Source organism: Corythoichthys intestinalis, chromosome 4, assembly GCF_030265065.1.
Source record: "Corythoichthys intestinalis isolate RoL2023-P3 chromosome 4, ASM3026506v1, whole genome shotgun sequence".
In the NCBI taxonomy this organism is placed as follows: Eukaryota; Metazoa; Chordata; class Actinopteri; order Syngnathiformes; family Syngnathidae; genus Corythoichthys; species Corythoichthys intestinalis.
In genome coordinates this window covers 37127852-37151186 of record NC_080398.1, presented here as the reverse complement: position 1 = coordinate 37151186, position 23335 = coordinate 37127852, and the positions used below count along the sequence as shown (strand labels likewise).

General features: G+C 38.1%; 1 protein-coding gene across 1 annotated transcript in view; it reads left to right on the top strand.

The window, feature by feature from the left end:
* The window catches only part of grik3 (glutamate ionotropic receptor kainate type subunit 3), a 283742-nt gene that overhangs the window by 187207 nt on the left and 73200 nt on the right, over positions 1 to 23335 (top strand). Inside the window, exons 8-9 of the mRNA XM_057834915.1 lie at positions 11677 to 11784; positions 21128 to 21241. Coding sequence (XP_057690898.1) covers positions 11677 to 11784; positions 21128 to 21241 — 222 coding nt within the window. The remainder of the gene's footprint in view (positions 1 to 11676; positions 11785 to 21127; positions 21242 to 23335) is intronic.

Here is a 23335-nt window from a genome sequence, read left to right as displayed (position 1 = left end):
GACAACATACACGTATGTATGTAGTGAGAGTGCTATCGCTAAACCATATAAACATTAAAAGCCCTAGCTCCATTGACAAATGACATGAAATACATTAGACTTGACAGTGGATGTTAGCAAGAACAAAAGATTTTGAACTGAAAATTTCGTAACTCACCTTTCCAAGCACAAGATAGATTCCTGCCGAATTTTCGTGGACGAGGACCTGTTTCACCCAACCAGCAACGAAGTATTTATAAGCCTCCAAGCTCTTAAAGTTTTTCAAACTTTCGTGAGAATAGGCTGATTTTGTGTGGACAAGATAGTTGTACATATCAGGGTAGCTAGCAGATGTCAGGCAAATACGGCGGAGACAGCGGGTCGAAAAACATCGATTTAGGCATCAAATATGGATCTGGCGAATGGATAAACTGAAGCTTTTCCACATAACGCCTTTTAAGTAACGCATCAAGTGAGTTTACGGCATCCGAAAGCACCGGGTCTTCCATGAAATGCATTATAAATTGCTCGATCAATTGAGACCATTGATAATACAGACACAAAATGACGGACAAGGGGGCGGACCCATACAGCGATCACGTGATTTTGTGACGTCGGTGGGTAGGGTCTATAGTATATATATAGGAAATAGGGATCGCGACATTTTTCAGAGTATCGGAATCAGGTAAAAAGGATTGGGTTTTTAATTTTAAAAAAATATATTTTCTGCTTCATGCTCGTACAGCCTTACTCTCCCTCCCGCTGCTTTCCTTGGTCAGCAGTGCACTGTGAGTTTTGCTTGTTAAATTTAACAATGACTGACAGGCGTTGAAGCTTTAATCTTGCCAGAGAAGCTTGGCAGCGCGACCTTAAAAGACGCAGAACGTGTCAATCATCGTTTGGCTTGTTGAACAGTAGTGTGCTGTGGCAACTCATTGTTGGTGTGTCTGTTCTCAGCAGTAAGTGGATCTGACTGGACTCACTCAATGAAGCATTTAATGAAGACAGCATTTTTCTAAGTTATTCTTCTTAAAAAATAATTTGGATTATGAAGGCGGCACGGTGGGACAGTAACATGTTCAAAACATTTTTTTTTGTTGGAACAACACTCCCCCCCCCCCCCCCCCCCCCCCCCCGGAGATCTATTTATTTGACCTTTTATTCAACTTTATAAGAGATGTTACCAAGTCTAGGAAAGTTAGGCACTTCTGGAGCTATTATTTTTTATTTGTGTGATTCAATAAACATACTTTAGGCATTTCAATGAAGTTCAGTGTTTGCATTATTCAATTTTTTACGCCTATTTTTACACTTCTACTGCAAACGAATATTGACTCCAAAAATCTGTTATCAGCCCTTCTATCTACTAATATTCGGTATCTGTATCGGTCCTGAAAAACTCATATTGGTCAATCTCTATTTACAACAGATAGCGGAAAAAAGTCACGTGATTGGACGTCTACTGCCGTCAGTGGCAGCCAATAAGTATTATATGAATACTGTATTCCCTGCGTCCCAGAGCGTGGTGTTTTGTCCACATTTTGCCCGAAATCAGCCTGCGTAACCTCCAACTCCCCATAATCCTGAATATGAAAAGTGAAGGAAAGAATGGTTGCTTTTCTGCTTTCTGCTTTGCTTTTCTGAATTTTGTTTTCCAAAGACGCCACAAAACAATTCTGAAATGCTTCAATTCAGTTGCAGTTTATCTTGTCCTTTAGGCCTCATATTGTCAAACATGTATTCCAGATGAACGACTGAGGTTTAGCTCGAGGTCACGGTTTGATATCGCCACCCTCTCTCCTGGGTGTGATGTAACACTTTGAAATAGGCCAGAAATAAGACCTAGACTTAGTAAAAGTATAAATGTGGGCAAATGAGGAGTCGGGAACACTGAACCACTCCCTTCTCCTCCGAGGTTCTCATTAGCATCCCTCAGAGAGGATGATCTTCCATTTTAACACAGGGAACTTCCCGTTCTCTCTTATTCTGGAATCCCAATGAGGTTTAAAGCTCACCATTTATTTCTCCCAATGCTGAAAACGAGAAATGACGCTATTTTTTTCTCACTTTTTCTATGAAAAAAAAGCCTCAGTTCAGAGGTGTCAAACTCATATGGCCATTATAGGGCTGCCACTATTATTTAACAAGTACTGTATTTTTTTGACAATAAGTCGCAGTTTTTTTCATAGTTTGGCCAGGGGTGCAACTTAAACTCTGGAGCGACCTAGGTGTGAAATTATTACCACATTATTATATCATTTCACAAGCTCAATGATGTGTTGTAACTTCTAAAAACAAATATCGTAATTTTTGGACTATAATGCTGACTTTTTACCCTCATTTTGAATCCCGCAGCTTATAGTCCTGTGCAGTTTATTTGTTAATTTATTTGGGCAAATAGTAGGGCTGTCAAATGATTAAAATTTTTAATCGAGTTAATTACAGCTTAAAAATTAATTAATCCTAATTAATCACAATTCAAACCATCTATAAAATATGCCATATTTTTCTGTAAATTATTGTTGGAATGAAAAGTTAAGACACAAGGATATATACATTCAACTTACTGTACATAAGTACTGTATTTGTTTATTATAACAATAAATCAACAAGATGGCGTTAAGATTAACATTCTGTTAAAGCGATCCATGTATAGAAAGACTTGTTGTTCTTAAAAGATAAATCTTAGTACAAGTTATAGAAATTTTATATTAAAACCCCTCTTAATGTTTTCGTTTTAATAAAATTTGTAAAATTTTCAATCAAAAAATAAGTTGCTCGCCATTGTTGATGTCAATAATTACACATTGCTCATGGTGCTGAAAACTATAAAATCAGTCGCACCGAAGCGCCAGCAGAGGGCGACAAAACACCGAAAAAAAACACAAGTAACAAGTGGACATGACACTGTGCTGTCATTTTAATCTGTTTGAGCAGGGCATGTGCGTTAATTGTGTCAAATATTTTAACGTGATTAATTAAAAAAAATTTACCGCCCGTTAACGCGATAATTTTGAGAGCCCTATTTTATTTATTTGAAGGGGAAAGAACTGTAAAATGTCTCTAATTTCTGTTGTCCTTTCATTGAGGACTAAAAAAATGTTATTCAAATGTTTTTTTGGAGAGAAAATGAAGTGCATGTGATTTCTTTTTGCGGACCACAAAAAAATGTTATGGCTGGCCGGATCTGGGCCCCAGGCCTTGAGTTTGTCACCTGTGCCTTAGTTTATGTAGTTTGAGACCTGTCTGGAGGTGTCTTGGACAAACATGATTGCATTTACGGTGTGTTGCACAAAAACCAGCAAGGAGCTGACAAGTTTGCGAGCCGCGATAGTCTCATCATGTTTTTTTTGTTTTGTTTTCTCTCATCTCACCTTCTGCTGAAGCGGGCTCGCTTGATCAATCTGTGGAGACAGCCTGCACATTGCAACGATCACAGTGGGCGATTCGCTTGTTGTGATTCGCTCCTCAAGATCACAGCGGCTCGGTAAACAGAGTGGGATGTGTTGTTACGGTGGAAAAAAATATATATTGCGATAAACACTAACCGCCAAAGGAGGTTATGTTATCATTTGTTTTGCAGAATTATGCAAAAATGAACATTTTCGAAGAAAGTTGTTGGGAATGCGCCAAGGAGGGATGTAATACAATTTGGTGTGGATTCAAATACAGCGAAATAGAGGTGTCGAGCTTGGTGTTGGAAACAAATTAGACTTTGAGTAGCACTCTACTGACTGCCATTTTGTTTATTTGTTGATTGGCAGGTTATTCATATTAGTGGTTTAGTTTGGACATGTGTTTAACTTGAATGAGTTTATTTTTATACATAAGACGGACCAGATTGTTAAATCTATTGTTGCATCAATGTACTGCATTTGTCATCTGTTCTTTATCTGTTAACATTTTAAGTATTGCTTTCTTTATTAATTTGTTTATGATTAGTTTTATTTATGTTTTGGACGAATAATAAATGTGTGTCTTGAGCACTTTACGACAGCAGTATAATAGGTTAAAGTCATTAAGCACAGCCAAATTTCATGCATAAAATGCACTGGATTATAAGGGGAACTGTCAATTTTTGGGATAAAGACATTCTCAGTGAGCCTTAAGCCTGCTTCTGCATTGGGTGACAGCGCAGCGACGATGTAGACTAGGGTTGGGCATCGAGCATCGATGGGAACCAATTCTAACACTCCAATGCTCCCAGAATCGTTCGAATTTTTAAATTTCGATTCCATGTTTCGATGCCCTGACCACTCTGTGGGAAAAAAATTGCTCGAGTTCAAAGACATATTTATATACAAGTTAAATTTAGCCCTGTGAGAAGTCATATAATTTAAAAAAAAAATCATCGAGAAATTAAGAATTTAATATAAACCATGCAATTTTTCTTTACCCTACCTTTTTTTGACCATGCCTCTTAAAAGAATCAGAATCCAGAATCGTTCGGAATCGAAACGTGGAATCGGAATCATAACCAGAATTGTTCAATTTGAAAGGATGCCCAACCCTAATGTAGACCCTACGCCGTCAATGAGCATTCCATAGTTCTGCGGCAAGGGAATGTGTTGCTTTGTAATTCACCGCCAAGCCACTAGAGCAGTGCTTCTCAATTATTTTCTGTCACGCCCCCCCAAAGAAGACGTAAATGTTTCGCGCCCCCCCAAACTCTCTGCCGCCACTGTAAATAGTATCATTTGTCTATAAAATTACTGTTATAAATACGCATCTGCCTAACATTGTCCTTTTTTTCTAATAAAGAAAAAAAGTAACGTAGATCAACATATAATAAAGTATAACTTAATTAACATTGTTTTGTTTGTAACAGAGAAGACTTGACGTGCATCAATTTGCCTGAATTTTAAAAAAAATTCACATCCAAACTAAAAAATACACTCAAGGTACATTTTTGACCATTTGATACAGAAAAATAAAATGTAATAAAATCAGTAAATAATAACAAATTAAAATTGATTAGAAACATTCACTCATGAGGACAATATGCCAAAAAATTTGACCGAAAAACCAAAACTGAATAAAAGAAAAAAAAAAATGTCCTTGGACAGGACAGTTTTTATTTTTGCTGCTCACAGTATTTACCTCCTTTGCAGTGGTGTGGAGTTATTTTGCAATGAGCATGCTAACAATGCTCACTGGTTTACTGATGTAACACTGACAAAGCAGGACGATTGTTGGCAATATTCGGCACGTTTTCACTGAAAAAACCAAGCGGCTTAACAATGAGATTGGGGTCTAATGTCTTTAAGTGGCGTCTTAATTGATTTGGCTTCTGGCTGTCTGCTGTAATTATTTTTAGACACAGTAAACAGTAGTCTTTCATCATCACCCACTGTATTAAAAGTCAAAGCTAAAAGGCAAACGGCACGAAAAAAGCGCATTCACGGCGGCCGAGGGCGAACCGTAGGTGAGGGCGGTCGTCGTGACGATCCCAAGCCGAAAATGGCACTTCTCGGGCGGCGACGTGAGAACCGGACAAGACAGTGGGTCGCTGCGTGAGTGAGTCCGGTCGGAAAACGGCTTTCGAAAACGGCGGTAGCACACTGCTCTTCATTATCTGTTGTCTGTGTGTGCTGAGTGCTCTTCCTTAGTTCAAAAATACTGCGCGCACTCTGAAAATGAGAGCGCCACTGCCACCTACTGAGTGGATGTGCAAGTACACTTTATTCCAGTACGGCAAAAAACAAAAACAAAAAAAAAAACATGTTCCCCGAGGTCACATGCGCCCCCCCTGGCATCGCTCTGCGCCCCCCCCAGGGGGGCGCGCCCCACTATTTGAGAAGTACTGCACTAGAGGGATGTGGCATTGTTTGTACAGTTTTGGGGGACTCATGTCGACTGACTCTAGTTTTCCTCCGGTTGCACAACAATGCCAACGGAGATGGAACGCTTGAATGTGGAACTTCAGCTCATCATTCATCATTGAACAACAAATGTTAATCATACAAATGTTGAGGCACAGGCGACGCAGAAGACTGTTGCGGAGGTGGTCTGTCCAACTGTTGATGGCGCACAGAGACTGGCAGTCACATTACGAATTCTAGCATTGGGTGGAAGCCAGCAAGCTGAGTTGTCCAGCGTTTTTTGCGATTTCTTTGCCGTGTCCTACAACCAGCCAGTGGGAAACCATAGCAGATTTCTAGCAGCTATGGAACTTCCCAAACTGCGTTGGAAGCCTTGATGGCAAACATGTTATCACAAAAGCACCGAGGCACTCTCAATCAGTGATCATGTATCAAGTGTGTGAACTGTCTGTTGTTGAAAATTAAACATGAAAACAACTCTTTTGACACCAAACCTGTGCTTTATTCTTCATATGCAGTCCCTGACAAAAGTATTGTCGCTTGTCCGTTTTGTAGAAACAATTGCTAATAACCTGACTTTTAATGATTCAATTGGTTATTAGGTTATCAGGTTATTAGCAATTGTTTCTTCAAAATGGATAAGCGACAAGACTTTTGTCAGGGACTGTAATATATCATAATATAATTAAAAATAATGTACTGTTTTCCGGCCGAGTGTGTATTATTACGTGATAGATTTATAGATGCTACAATACTTGCTATTTGAAAATGTTGGAAACCTTTTTTTTATTCATTTTTGGAGTGGAACTTTTTGAGACAAAAAACAAATTGAGTAAACGTCAACTAAAACTAGACAAAATTAATCTGAGACGAAAATTGTGTTGCCAAAAACAACACTGCATACAACTTGTGAATTGTTTCCAAAGGAATTTTAAGCCATTTTTTAGTTATAATACCCTCTTAACTTTTTTAGATGGCGGTAGAAATCGACGTCTTAAATGAATCTCTAAAACTGACCATAGATCCTCAATAATGTTGAAGTCTGGGGATTATGTCGGCCATACGAGATGCTCAACTTCATTAGAATGTTCCTAATTCCATCATTTAACAATTATGTTCAATTATTATGATGCCAAAATGTTTTCCCTGTAGGGGAAAGTGGCGTCACTGAATGATTGATGAATGATGATAGCTGTGCATGCTACTGGAGTCCAAAAAAGCTGCTCTGATAGACCATTTCAATGCAATCTTAACATCATGGAACCAACCAAAGGTCTGAAAAACCTTCAAAATTGAATTAGCTCCTTTATTTGTATTCAGTTTTACCACCTTGTCAGACAACTGTAGTCTTCTGTCCTTATTTAAAAATTATTGAAACCCCCTTCCGCCTGTCCTTCAGATGACACTGCAAATGTCACTTGCAAAATACTTTGATTTTTATTTTTTTTTAATGTTTTACTGTCTTCTAATAGGACACCAGAGTAACAGCCTCTGGTGATCAAGACGAAAGCCTATGAAATATTATTACATTGTTGTCCTTATGCTTGCGTTTGAGGACAACACAGTTGGGTTGTAAAAAGACTCAAGTCTGATTTACGTTCGTTTCAAAGACAGACAGTCAGATATGTTGTCAAGGTCGAATCGGCTCCTTGGATAAGACACAGTCTAGTCTGGCCTAGTCATGTTGAGGCCAGATGGACTTGAGTCTAAGGATTGGAGTATTAGCATAACATCACGCCACCCACGTTAGCTTAAACAGCCGCGACTAAATTAAACAACTAATACTATGCTGAGAAATATTAAAATATAACATCTCCAGGATTGTGTGTGCTAATAAACAGCGTGTGCTCACGTCTTTTCAGGTTGCGCTTATCTGGGAAATAGTAATCGAGGGCAGTTATGTGTTTTCCCTTCTCAAGGGGAATCAAGCAAAAGACACTCGTTAATTAACTCAGCAGTCCTCTGGTGTGAGCGGCGTCGGATGTAAATTGTAATTAACAAAAAGAATGAAACGCAGCCTGAACCGTTTCCATGGTTGTGCGCGTTTTGTTCGGAAAATGCGGCGTGGGCGGGAAATGAGAGTCAGATGTGTGCTAATAGCACATTTTGTTGGGGGTTGCAACTCTTACTATACTGTACTGCGTGAAAAGTGTTGGTAAAAGGTTGTCCAATTTGCCTTTTTTATCTGACATTATGGCTCTTGGGAAACATATTTGTGATTTTATACAAAAGAACACATTTCTATGTGATACCCGTTGCAGTAATGTGCTTCTGTTGTTGTTTATTGTTTATTGTCATCATCATCGGTATCATTGACAGTTACAAGATAGCATTGCGATCAGATTAACCCGAAGAAAACCGAAGAAAAGACCAGGGCTGACAGGAGAAGCCTGGTCTTATTAAATTACGTCCCCATTAGACCAAGGACGCACATCATTATATGATAGAGTAGGTATTTCACATTGTGGTACATGTGCAGTTTTTGTTTTTTTTTCACATGAATTTTCTTCCCCAAAGTCATTGATTTGACGTAACACTTGCGTAAAGCTGTCAGTCATCTGTAGGGTCATTGATTAGGTTGAGTTTGTCTGATTTGTTAATCCAGACGTGAAAGTGTTCATGGGCGTTGGCTCGATGTAGGTTGCATTGTTGAGAAAATCCTGTCCAGTGTACTTAGTGACCAGTTTAGCAGCTCCATTGTACACAATTGTTGCAGATTTAATCAAAGCTCGCATTCGCGTATGTCAGCAGTTGGAATGTTCTATATTTGCGACAGAGCCGATTATTAGGGCATGTCATGACTACCTTATCTTTAGCCTCTGAAGTTCCTCCAATTTTTGTTATGGGAACACTATGTGGTGATTTCATACAAAACAACAAATTGCTATGTGATACCCGTTGCAGTAATGCGCTACTGTAGTTTTCACACTATAAGACGCACCTGATTATAAACTGCCACCCACCAAATTTGGCATGAAAACAGTATTTGTTCATAGATTAACGACACTGGTTTATAAGCCGCAGCTGACCTCACTGCATTATAGGATATTTACACCGAAAGATATTCACCGGTAACACTTTATTTGATAGCGGAATCATACCACTGTCACAAGACCAAATGAACCACCATGAAGCTTTGAACCAATTGGCTGCAAAGCTTTATTGTAGGGCTGTCAAACGATTACATTTTTTAATCGAGTTAATTACAGCTTAAAAATTAATTAATCGTAATTAATCGCAATTAATCGCAATTCAAACCATCTATAAAATATGCCATATTTTTCTGTAAATTATATATATATGTATTCTGTAAAATAAATTGTTGGAATGGAAAGACAAGACACAAGATGGATATATACATTCAACATACGGTACATAAGGACTGTATTTGTTTATTATAACAATAAATCAACAAGATGGCATTAACATTATTAACATTCTGTTAAAGCGATCAATGGATAGAAAGACTTGTAGTTCTTAAAAGATAAATGTTAATACAAGTTATGGAAATTTTATATTAAAACCCCTCTTAATGTTTTCGTTTTAATAAAATTTGTAAAATTTTCAATCAAAAAAATTAAACTAGTAGCCCGCCGTTGTTGATGTCAGTAATTAGTAACACAGTGCTCATGGGTGCTGAAGCCTATAAAATCAGTAGCACCCAAGCGCCAGCAGAGGGCGGCAAAACTCCATAAAACACAATTAACAAGTGGGCATTTCACTCTACTGACATTTAAATCTGTCTGAGCGGGACATGTGCGTTAATTGCGTCAAATATTTTAACGTGATTAATTTAAAAAATTAATTACCACCCGTTAACGCGATTATTTTGACAGCCCTACTTTATTGCTTCAAGAAACTTCAATTGGCCATCACTGCTTTCTTGGGGCAGACACTAAACCTCTTCTGCCACCTGTTGTCAACACTATTGTTGTCCAACATGCCTCCTAGCATGCATTGCCGCCCTACAGATATAAAAACAATCTAAAGTCATGTTCTGTGCTAATTATTTCTCCAGCTACTGTTCCAGTTGTTTCTTTAATTGGTAGTTATGGTATTTGTTAACACTTTAATTGACAGTGGCACCGTAAGACTGTCATTAGACAATCGTAATTATGTCATAACACTGTCATGAGCATTAATGAATGCTTATAATAGATGCCATTGAGTGTTATCCAGCAAATTATCTCATTTTTGAATGAATGTAAAAGAGCCAAGCTGGACATTAATGGAGTTAGTGACATAATTTGCCAGATGACACTTAATGACATCTGTCAAAAGCATCCAGTAATGCATGATAATGTCATGTCATAATTATTACCGTCTTATGACAGTCTTATGACGACGCTGTCAAATAAAGTGTTACCTATTAACCCAAAAAAATCAACAAATAAGCCGCACTGGTCTATAAACTGCAGGTTTCAAAATGAAGGAAAAAAAGTAAAGGCTTATAGTCCGGAAATGATGGTAATTGTGCTGTAACTACCAAAACCAGTCTTTGTCTCAAGACCAGTTTAAAAAATATATTTTGTGGGATTTAGTCTTATACTGGTCTCCATTCCACAAGTCTAGGTCTTTTCTTGGTCTCTGACTGGGTTTTTTACCGAGACCAGAACTTCAAGTCCATTAACTCATTTGCTCCCAAAAACGTATAAATACATTCCATTTTTAATTATTTCAGTGTCCCAAAGACGTATCTTTTACATTTTTTTTTTCACAAGAGACATCTATGGGTTCTCATTCAACTTAGCTCCAAAGTACAACGCTGAAAATCCTTTCTAAAGCAATAAAACTGGCCACTGGAGGGCAGTAGCGCATTTGGTAAGACCCGCAACCCGATTCAATGGAACGAACGGCTGGCCGCACGGCCGGGGCGCCAGCGGAAGACGACCGAATGGACGTCCAGGATGCTAGGCGGCGGACTACCGAGCAGAACAACCAGGAGGACGCCTGGAATGCCAGGCGCTGGACGACCAAGCAGAACGACCGGGACCACCAGTGCAGCGGATGATGCTGTTTAGTCCGTGCTGCTCGCCGAGCTGAGACAGGCGGCGATGAGGGAAAGTTTACCCCGACTGTCGCGGCCACAACAGCGTCATCTCTGTTAGTTATGTGTAAATAAATTGTTACTTTGCTATCAATAGCTCCAGTTGTCTTGTTGTTTATGTTATTTTGTAAAAGGAAAACATTATTCAGATGTTTGGGATGTAAGTAAAGCAAAAAAATAGCTGTGTTAAAGTCAGTTATGTTTGAATTGTATTCTTTCACAAAAAGCTCAATTTCTGTTTTTTCATCAGAAATTGGAAAATGGCTCAAACTAAGCTATTTTCTAATGCTGATTACTAAAGAATGGAAAAAGATATGAACTTACTTTAAGTTTAATCTTTCTTTTTGTGGGTTCTATGTTTATATAGCAATAGAACATAATTTTCTGTAGGCCTTGCAAAATCATTCAAAATCCAGTAAAACGGCCGGGAGCGAAGGGTGAAAATGGCTGGGAGTGAATGAGTTAATAAGATATTAAGGAAAAACACATGGTAAAAAAAAAAAATAAAAATAAAAAAATACATTTGCTTTTTGTAATAGTACATAACATTCGACCATGCCTGTAAATGAGTACAATTGATTTTTATATTTTTTGTCTTATCTTGGTCTTGACTCCCAAAAGTCTTGGTCTGTAATAGGTGGTCTTGAACGTCACACTTAGAATTACACTTGGGATTTTTGTTATAATGAATAAGTTGTTAATTGATGATATTAAAGTACAGAGCGATACATTTCGAACAAAGGCTTGAGACCGGAATTAAGGTTTGGGAATGCCTATAGTACATACAAGGAATACACTTTTAAAATGTCATATTTATTTATCTTTCAGTCGCACTGGGATGGACTGACTGGCAGACTCTCGTTCAACAAGACAACTGGATTGCGAACAGACTTTGACCTGGACATCATAAGTCTGAAGGAGGACGGACTTGAAAAGGTAATGGTCTTTGGATTTTAAGTAAAGGTGCACTGCAATCTATTGGGTTTGATTTAATAAACTTTAGGGGTCAGTGATTAGTTGATCCCTAAAAATATAACCGATCTTTTCCGCCAGTCGCAACTATCATCAGTTAGCCCGTTAGAATCTGCATTGTGGACAATGGTGGTCATTGATTTTAGTGCATTCGTTGGGCAATGGTGTCATTCTTTGGCTACACAAACATCATGTTTGTACCATAATTTTTCGGACTATAAACCGCAACGTTTTTCCCTCATTTTGAATTCTGCGGCTTATTTGTTGATTTTTTGGGGGTTAATATTTAAGCAGCGTCATAAGACTGTCATAGGACCGTCATGATTATGATATGACATTGTCATGGGAATTAATGAAGTTTTATGGCAGATGTCGTTAAGTGTCATGGGGCAATTTTTGTCACCAACTCAGATCTTTTAAAACCATTAAAAAGTGAGATAATTTGCAGGATGACACTCAATGACATCTGTCATAAGCATTCATTTATGCTCACGACAGTGTCATGTCATAATTATGACGGTCTTATGACAGTCTTATGACGCCTCTGTCTTTAACCGGTTAAAGGGATCCACGTATAGAAAGACTTGTAGTTCGTATAAGATGTTATTATGAGTTAAAATAATTTGATATTGAAACCCCTCTTGATGTTTTCGTTTTTATACCATTTGTAAAATTAGTTTAACGAGTAGGTCGTCATTGTTGTTGACGTCGCAGGGCGGCGATGTCACATGGTTACGCTGCCGGGCTTCCAGAGTATGACTCTAGCGACGAGTAGGTCGTCATTGTTGTTGACGTCCCAGGGCGGCGATGTCACATGGTCACGCTGCCGGGCTTCCAGAGTATGACTCTAGCGACATAAACATGTCATCCGTTGAACTCTTTCAATTTGAACCCGAGAGTAACATTAATGAGAATGACAGCACTGTTAATATTTCACATAAATGAGCAGCAAAAGAAAACTGAACAGGAAAAACATGGAAGATATCTGAATGAAAATGAAACAGAATTTAGCGAAAGAATAGTAGCGCATAGCGATAGATCGGTGACTCATACAAATAATATATGTTAAAAAAAGTGTTTGGGTTTTTATTTTCTTTTTTTTTCTTTTTTTTTTTTTTTTTTTTTTGAAAAGTGCCATTTGCTCTGGGTCCGCTGAGAGGTGTGCCATGGTCCGGTCCGCTAATTGAGGACCTTAGATCTACGTCATCACCCCAAGCATTTATAAAACATGGCGCCTTCCGTAGGTCAAAAAATGTACTAAATATTGGAGATTTTTAAATCAATGGCAATATTTTATGTGTTTCTAATAACATATTTTAGCAAAAGAAAACAAATGTAGCTTATTAGATCCTACAAGCCTTTAAGTCCGAGGTTCCTTTTAATATCTTTTAGTGTAAATATCCCATAATACAGTGAGGACAGCTGCAGCTTATTGTCCAGTGCGGCTTATCTAAGAACAAATGCCGTTTTCGTGTCAAATTTGGTGGGTGGCGGCTTATAGTCAGATGCTTCTTATAGTCCGAAAATGACGGTAATTGTAAAGTCTGCCGCTCATAGCTGTATTAACCCTTTAACACCTAAGCCTATTTTGGCCGAATTTGCATGCCTTTGATGTTGCCTTTATATTTCAAAGAAAAAACTGTTCACAATGGCCAAGTTGGCTCCCTTTTTTCAGGACACCTTGAACTTCATGTCCAAACTGTTGTTTTCTTCGCTGACCAACTTTAATCCACATTTTGGACCCAAAAAGACAAAAAAATCCCAAAATCTTTTTTCAAAATTTGTAATGTTGAAGTCCCACTGACAACCAAACATGCTCGACTAACCGTTTTAAAGCTTGATAATATTTGATTAATATAGAAAAAAAAAAAGTTTGAAGAGTTTTATGTTTGACAATTCAACACAAAACAGCAGCTATGGTCATCGGCGTTTTTGGCCTTTACAAATACTATGGTCAAAATATGTTATACACAGTGCAAAATAGTGAGAAAAAAAATTATATATATTATCCAACACAAAAACTCTTTGTGAAGTTAGGTGTTGTACCCATCACCTTATCAAAGGTATATATGTACATGCAATCGAGCTTCTCGAACACACATCTATATAAAAATTGAAAAGATTCATAGTGAAGAAAAAATAATAAACATTCAAAAAAAAGTATTTTCAAATATATTGACAAGTAGTTCAGTTCAATTCATTTTTTTCAGGCATGCGACCCAATATATTTTTTTTTTTGCGCACTCAATAAAGTTGAACATGTCACTGAGCTGCGTCACATACAACGTCACACAGCCTACTCATCCGTCGCTTGCGCGCAGCTGTCACTTCTACTCGCCGAGACGCCGACTAATCCGAGGAAAACAATGACAAATACAGCTCATCCTAGTCCTTGAGTTAATTAAATAATGCATTAGCTTGCGCTAAATTTAATTTTCGATTCATTCTGCACGTTTCAAAATCGCTCACTCAATTCAACCGGCCGTTGCTTGCTTCACGTGTCTCCTTTCCCTTAGTTGGCGCCTTGCTCGTCAATTTATTAAAAATGTTCACATTAGGTTCGTCCTTCTTGACATCACAACGGCTCTTGGGATATGTAGTCTTTTGTGCTGCTTTCGGTTTTGAAAAAAGGACAAGAAATGATGGAAAAATGGAGATAGACACATGGTCCATGCGGCATTTTAATACATATTTATGAGTGCAATAAAACTTTAAAACTCAAATGACATTATCTCCTGTTTTACTCGGTCGATTGACTTCAAATAAAAGCTGTTGTTGACATTAACTTCCGTACTTTCAAACGAGAGCAACCAGGGGCACGTGGGTGACGTAATTACAGCGTTACGAGGCTTCAAAGATGATATGCGTAAACGTGTCGCATCCGACACGATCGGTGTTAAAGGGTTAACTGAATTTGTATTGGCGGTCCTTGTAGTCACTTTATGGTAATTAATTTGTGACTGCTTGATGGCCTCAATAATCTTTCCTTTGTGAGTGACTATCAGTAAGATATGAGGTGTACCTGTTGAGTGAATGCTCACATTTGGCTGACATCTGAATTCCTCCATCACTAGTAGGTATTAAAACTAGAAATGTCCTGATCGATCGGCATCCCGATCAATCGGGTCCGATCACGTCATTTTCAAAGTATTGGAATCGGCAAAACAATATCGGTCATGCCATATATATATATATATATATATATATATATATTTTTTTTTTAATTAAATCGTTTTCTAATTGTATTTAACGTCACAGACATAATATGTTACACTCATCCAGAGTCTTTAGTTTAGGCTTAAGGTCGGGTTATCAAATTTATCCCAATAACGGCGGCAATTAATTTTTAAAAATATGTGTCACGTTAAAATATTTAACATAATTAATGCATGCGCTGCATGACCCTCTCACTCATTGTCGCGTTCAATCTGTAATGACGCCATTTTACCTACGTAGAGAGATAAAAGGCAGCGCAAAATGAGTAGAGTGAACTTTGGCAGCCTTTGGAGCCTTTTAGTAATTGGCTAAAGCCTTGCAATCCCTCTCCCTATGATTAGAAGTATCATGGGAAGCAATGTGGGGAAGCAAGGTGGCAATTGATCATTGTCTTAACACCTTATATTATTTCGCAACGCAGAGAAGATTTAGCAATTGGTAGCCATTGCACAGTCATGGTTCCACTTCCCATCATGCATTTGGGATGGCCACAGTATCATTTACTGAAAGCTCAACAAATCCACTAGATGGCAATATTTAGTCACAATCTACAAAGTCACAAGTCTTTCTATCCGTGGATCCCTCTCACAGAAAGAATGTTAATAATGTAAATGCCATCTTGAGGATTTATTGTCATAGTAAACAAATACAGTACTTATGTACTGTATGTTGAATGTCTATATTTGTCCGAGTTTTATTCATTTTTTTTCTTAATGCATTGCCAAAATGTATATGATCGGGAAAAAGTATCGGGAATGATTGGAGATGAATCGGGAGCAAAAAAAAAGCAATCGGATCGGGACATATCGGGATCGGCAGATACTCAAACTAAAACGATCGGGAGCAAAAAAACCATGATCGGAACAACCCTAATTAAAACGCAAAAAAAAAAAAAAAAAAAAAAAAAAAAAAAAAAAAAAACGACATGACATTATTTAGTAGTCCTCTTATCCTTCTCCTCTTTTTGTAAAACAAAATGCTGATTCATTCTTGCTATTTACTGTTACGCATCATCTGTGTAGGTTGAAAAAAAAAAAATCAATCCTGTGTTGACAAAGTAATAAGTAGCAGGCTGTTTTTAAATTCCAGGATTAAATGTTAGAAAGTTAAAACTGAAGTATTTCTACTTACTACTGACATTGCATCAAAACACTTGGGATCTTGTTTAATTTGGGAAAAATCTGGCATGATGCATCTCTTTTAATTGTTTCCTAAAAGATATAAAAGACCGTTTCTCCTCTGCCATGCAACAAACAACACCAAATTGACAGTTATAATTTACTTCCTAACAAGGAGCTAAATTGGTGTTTCCTAGAAATGCAAGTGGATCATAAAGCAAATTGGATTCCGGTACATGTTCCGGTGTTAATTACTGCTTCTCCTAATGATAATTTGAGGTGATGCCCAGAATGCATTTTGGCGCTAATGGCCTGTATAAACACAAAATAAATGAAAGGGAAAGTATGTGTTGAAGTTTGTCTTCTTTTATCATACGGGAAGGCGGACTGTAAGAGCGTCTTGCTAGTGCAGTTGAAGGGCTTTCATACATTATGAATATATCAAATAGGGATAAGCCCCATTATGACTTGCTCAAGTAGTCCCTAAAGGCTCAAAACGATATAATAGCAGAAGCTTTTCATCTCGTAACCCTTATGTTGGAGGACGACGGCACGAGGGTGGGGCGGACGGCTTTGAAACGATTCTCGTCGGAGTCTCGGTCTCGTGTGCGGTCATCTGAATAGAAGCACGTCCTGTCATTATTTGATGGCGCATTAGCATCCCCGCCGGCGTGTTTCAGATTCCCCTTCCGTCTCGTACATGCCGCGGAATCGGCTTTAGCCTGTTAGGGTGTGGACTTTTCTCAGCTAATCCCTTGTAATTGAATATTAGCCCGAGTTTGAGCTGGCGCCGGAATTACGATCAGGTTCTTAGCGACGGCGCCGCGGCGTTTTCTCTCAAGAACGGATTTTCAAGAGGAGCGGGCAAGACAAATGTTACGCTGAAGTGCAGTGTTGTTGCCAATCAACAAACGACTGTTGTAATTGGCAAGCATTAAAAGTGGTTTCATTAACTCATTGGCTACCATTGGCAGTGATAGACGTCCAATCCAATTCAACTAGGGAGGGCCTCCCACTTCCAAGAATCGATATAAAGTGGGGCAAATAAGTATTTAGTCAACCACTAATTGTGCAAGTTCTCCCACTTGAAAATATTAGAGAGGCCTGTAGTTGTCAACATGGGTAAACCTCAACCATGAGAGACAGAATGTGAAAAAAAACAGAAAATCACATTGTTTGATTTTTTTAATGAATTTTATTTTGCAACTCATGGTGGAAAATACGTATTTGGTTAATACCAAAAGTTCATCTCAATACTTTGTTATGTACCCTTTGTTGGCAATAACAGAGGCCAAACATTTTCTGTAACTGTTCTCAAGCTTTTCACACATTGTTGCTGGTATTTTGGCCCATTCTTCCATGCAGATATCCTCTAGAGCAGTGATGTTTTGGGGCTGTCGTTGGGCAACACGGACTTTCAACTCCCTCCACAGATTTTCAATGGGGTTGAGATCTGGAGACTGAGTAGGCCACTCCAGGACCTTGAAATGCTTCTTACGAAGCCACTCCTTTGTTGGCCTGGCTGTGTGTTTGGGATCACTGTCATGCTGAAAGAACCAGCCACGTCTCATCTTTAATGCCCTTGCTGTTGGAAGGAGATTTTCACTCAAAATCTCTCAATACATGGCCCCATTCATTCTTTCCTTTACACAGATCAGTCGTCCTGATCCCTTTGCAGAAAAGCAGCCCCAAAGCATGATGTTTCCATTCCCATGCTTCACAGTGGGTATGGTGTTCCTTGGATGCAATTCAGTATTCCTTCTCCTCCAAACACGAGAACTTGTGTTTCTACCAAAAAGTTCTATTTTGGTTTCATCTGACCGTAACACATTCTCCCAGTCCGCTTCTGGATCATCCAAATGCTCTCTAGCGAACCGCAGACGGGCCTGGACGTGTACTGGCTTCAGCGGGGGGACACGTCTGGCAGTGCAGGATTTGAGTCCCTGGCGGCGCATTGTGTTACTGATAGTAGCCTTTGTTACTGTGGTCCCAGCTCTCTGTAAGTCATTCACTAGGTCTCCCCGTGTGCTTCTGGGATTTTTGCTCACCGTTGTTGTTATCATTTTGAGGCCACGGGGTGAGATCTTACATGGAGCCCCAGATCGAGGGAGATTATCAGTAGTCTTGTATGTCTTCCATTATCTAATAATTGCTCCCACAGTTGATTTTTAAACACCAAGCGTTTTACCTTTTGCAGATTCAGCCTTCCCAGCCTGGTGCAGGTTTACAATTTTGTCTCTGGTGTCCTTTGACAGCTCTTTGGTCTTGGCCATAGTGGAGTTTGGAGTGTGACTGACTGAGGTTGTGGACAGTTGTCTTTTATACCGATAATGAGTTAAAACAGGTGCCATTAATGCAGGTAACGAGTGGAGCCTCATTAGACCTCGTTAGAAGAAGTTAGACCTCTTTGACAGCCAGAAATCTTGCTTGTCTGTAGGTGACCGAATATTTATTTTCCACTCTTATTTGGAAATAAATTCTTTAAAAATCAAACAATGTGATTTTCTGTTTTTTATTACCACATTCTGTCTCTCATGGTTGAGGTTTACCCATGTTAACAATTACAGGGCTCTCGAATCTTATCAAGTAGGAGAACTTGCACAATTGGTGGTTGACTAAATACTTATTTGCCCCACTGTATCGTTTTAAAAAGGTGTCCTTGTTTGAAAAAAAAAATGGACCCAATAGGTTGCTACCAAAATCTTAATAGTGTGGTCAATATTGTTTGTGTTAGCTCATTGGCTGCCACTGACGGCATCCAGTCCTTTTTTGACTGGGAAGGATAAAGATAGATTGGACGTCTAGTGCCGTCATTGGCACGGAAACAGTGTTCACAGCCAGTCCTTCTAGTTTGGGGGGCTTTTATAGGTCATTCCATGTTTATTTGCAGGTCACCTCCTGTTGATTTTGAGCCACTTCCTATTCATTTTGGGACATATCTGGGTCATTTCCTGTTCCAACAGGAAGTGATCCGCAAATGCCTCAAAATCAACAGGAAGTGACCAAAAAACAATATATTGTATACTGGTAAATAACTTCCTTACTTACGTATTGATAATTGTTGCATTGCTAAACCGTGCGATAATCGTTATCGTGAGTGTTGTCTCGCAAATCGTATTGCCAAACTTCCCACCCCTAATCATCAATAGCAGTGAATGAACAGGGAAAACTGACAGTGAATGAAGTATTAATATGTTACCCTACACCACATTACATTACCCTCTACGAGGCTACGTTACACTGCGCTATGCTATGTTACCTTACGTGACGGTGGAGGAACACAAAATGTCATCAATAGTATTTGTGTCCATGAATTTAAGCACAACGTATTTACTTACTATTATATATATGGCGGAAACACTCAGGTGACTTGAAGTTCCACTCTGAGACCCCCAACTTGGCCAAATTTCAAAATTGTCCGATATGCATGTGTGATGCATCATTGGAAAGCTTAAAATCTCAATTTTCTGGGGGAAGAAAAATTTTGAACAGGAGGGCATTTTTTAAACAGCGAGGTAACAACATATTATCGCTTACTTACCTATTTTCGATCCAAAAACTCCATGTAGCATGTATCACAGAGTGTCAAGACACAGCTGTGAATGGCCACAGCCGGATTTTGGGGGGATTTTATGGGTGAAATATGGTAATATAACAAGAGTCGCGATGCAGAAATCGTAGACATCAAGGAGTGGTCGAGATTTTAATTTCATATATTTACTAGGGCTGTCAAACGATTAACATTTTTAATCGAGTTAATTACAGCTTAAAAATTAATTAATCGTAATTAATCGCAATTCAAACCATGTAAAAAATTTGCCATATTTTTCTGTAAATTCTTGTTGGAATGGAAAGATAAGACACAAGACGGATATATACATTCAACATACCTTACATAAGTACTGTATTTGTTTATTATAACAATAGATCAACAAGACCGCATTAACATTATTAACATTCTGTTAAAGCGATCCATGGATAGAAAGACTTGTAGCTCTTAAAAGCTAAATGTTAGTACAAGTTAGAGAAATTTTATATTAAAACCCCTCCTAATGTTTTCGTTTTAATAAAATGTGTAAAATTTTCAATCAAAAAATAAACTAGTAGTCCGCCATTGATTGATGTAAATAATTACACAATGCTCATGGGTCGCACCCAAGCGCCAGCAGAGGGCGACAAAACTCCAAAAAACACAAGTAACAAATGGAGATTACACAATGCTGTCATTTTAATCTGTTTGAGCGGGGCATGTGCGTTAATTGCGTCAAATATTTTAACGTGATTAATTTAAAAAATTAATTACCGCCCGTTAACGCGATAATTTTGACAGCCCTAATATTTTCCCTTTTAAACGTTTTTTTTTTTTTTTTCTTTGTTTGGATCGATTATTTATTATCTACAATATTGGGAAAAATGCGACAATCACGAAAAAAATACAATTAAGCGATAGTTAAGAGGTAGATATCCGTGACTTTTTTAAAGACGCCAATTTTTTCATTGTGACGTAATGTGTTTAAAAGTTTAAAATATGCGAGTGAATAATGTTTTAAAGTCGTTCTTTTTTTTTTTTAAACTAAATATTAGACATAAATTAATGATTCTAAGCTAAAAATGACAGACATTTCGAATTATAAATACGATTACTTACCTTCTTTTTATGGCTAGGTTGAAACAAAAGCGGTTGCGCGACGTCTGTAAACGGGGGTTTCCAGGGTAAAACGGACAAATTGAAAATAGTTCAGGGACTTAATGCGCCATGAATCTGCTATGGCAGCTATAGACATATTGCTCTATCAAACACAAGTTGTTTTGGCTTAAAATACAGCAGTTTATTTTAAAGAGGGGTGAAAGCAGTGTTTTCTGTGTTTTCCGCCATATATATTTTTTTTTCAAAGCACACTGTTAAAATTGAGCCAGGAAATCATTTGATGCTAGGGCCGCCCCCCCATCTCACGCTTTTTTACCTCCCGCAGGTTGGCAAGTGGAGTGCCCTGGGAGGTCTTAACATCACCGAGGTGCCCAAGCGGAAAGGGATGAACATCACAGACTCACTGGCCAACCGCTCCCTCGTCATCACTACTATCCTCGTAAGTCATTTGTCTATCACGCAATTGAAAGATTAGGCCAAAATGGAGGTATCAGAAGATGCTGACACAGATGTTCTCAGTGAATCTGTTTAAGACGCATACTTTTATCATGTCCTGCCCTGAATAGTGGATTAAGCACCAATAAACTTCCATTCACGGGGGGAGAAGTTATAAATGGGTAAAAGTTGGTATGTAATAAAGCAGATGCGCCCCTTCAATCCCCGCAAAAAGGGCATTTTCAATATTATAAAAAAGTTATTACTTCAAGGTTATAGAACACTCAACTTTAAATTTGTTGAGGAAAAGATTTAATATCAACCTCACCCACTTTGCATAATCACACACATAAAGGTTCCCTTTTTATGATGCTGTCATTAAACATATGCTTTGAATGTTTTTTCTTTTTTCCAAATATCAGAGCCACACTGAAAAGAAAAGAACTTTAGGATAACAAAGAAAAATGCGAGCTTGCACATTTATAATTATTATTAGAAGAAAAAAAAAAAAAAAACCTTGGTGAGGAAGATCTTAAAATAGTACCAGAAAAGTTTTAAAATAAAGGGAATCATTTTCGTAATTTTTGCAAAGATGTGTGTATACATTATATAAAAAAAAAATTCCAGAGTAAGATTAATGCAACAGTGTTATGATGACTGTAAAAATTCAGTTGCAAGTAGAGTTGTCCCATAATGACTTTTTAACCGATATCCCGATATTGAACCGATACCGATATACGCAGTTGTGGACTTAACATATTATGGCTAATTGCATTTTGATGCCCCACTGGTTGCTTTAATAATGATAATTCTCACATTAAAAATTTAGAGCTGAAACGATTACTCGAATAATTCGAGTAACTCAAATTTAAAAATTGATCGAGGCATTTTCTCCTCCTCGAGGAAACATTTAATTTTCCCAGCTCTTGGCAGGACATTTTGCCCAGACTACTTTTAATGTGGCACAACGCGCTGATGTCACGGGAGAGGCGGCAGATATATTTGATTTCAACCACGCATGACTATAAAGGTAAGGACAAAGAAGCCGACGAAAGCGAAGAGAAAGGCACCAAGAAAAAGCAGAAAATGTCAAAATTGTGGGAGAATTTGAAGCTAGACACCAAGGCGAACACTGCTTCATGTATTCACTGTAAGACAGCGCTTGCATAACACTACCCGTGGCCCCGCCGATGCTTCCGCACCCCCGGTTGGAACCCGTGACGATGACTGCCCCCGAAACCCGGGCTGTGGACCACCGCGCGACCCGCACCACGTTTAGTCTACTTGGGGCAAGGTCAAATTAAGTTAACATAGCGCTAATAAATAAGATTAGCGTTACTAGGGCTGCAGCTATCGACTATTTTAGTAGTCGATTAATCAATGAACTAGCTAGTTTGAATAATCGAGTAATCAGATAAGGAAGATAAAAAATTAGAATACCCGAGCTTGAAATGATACAAAAAATATATAAATGAGGATCTAAGTACAACAAAAGAACACTTGGCTAACTTATTTAGCAAAGGTCCACTAGCTTAAAAGCTGTAAAATGCTTAAGTTTTTTTTGTTTGTTTGTCTGTTTACATTGCTCTTAACAAATGGTTCAAACACATATTCCCACAAAAAACAGCTCAATATACCTATAAACTAAATTACAAATTCATTAAAAATAAACATTAGCTCAAACAAAAATATACCTTATGTTGGTCTTAACAGTGAACAGCTGAATTCAGCCATGTGAAATGAGTTGTATCATATTCACTGTTGCCACTAGAGAGCAGTGTATCCACCAAAATCCATAAATCTAAATGTAAACACTAAAAAAAAAAAAAAAAAAAAAAAAAAACTCTACGTAAACGAATACTCAAAGCAGCAAAATTTAATTTGACACTTTTTTTAAAAAATCGAATTACTCGAGTTAATCGATTATTCGTTACATCACTAAGCGTTACTGTACCTTGCTAATGTAACGTTAGCCCTGTGGAGGGCTAGGTTTCTATTAATTATGACTACTGTCTAATTATGGCTGTCAAAATTATCGCGTTAACGCGCGGTAATTAATTTTTTTAATTAATCACGTTAAAATATTTGACGCAATTAA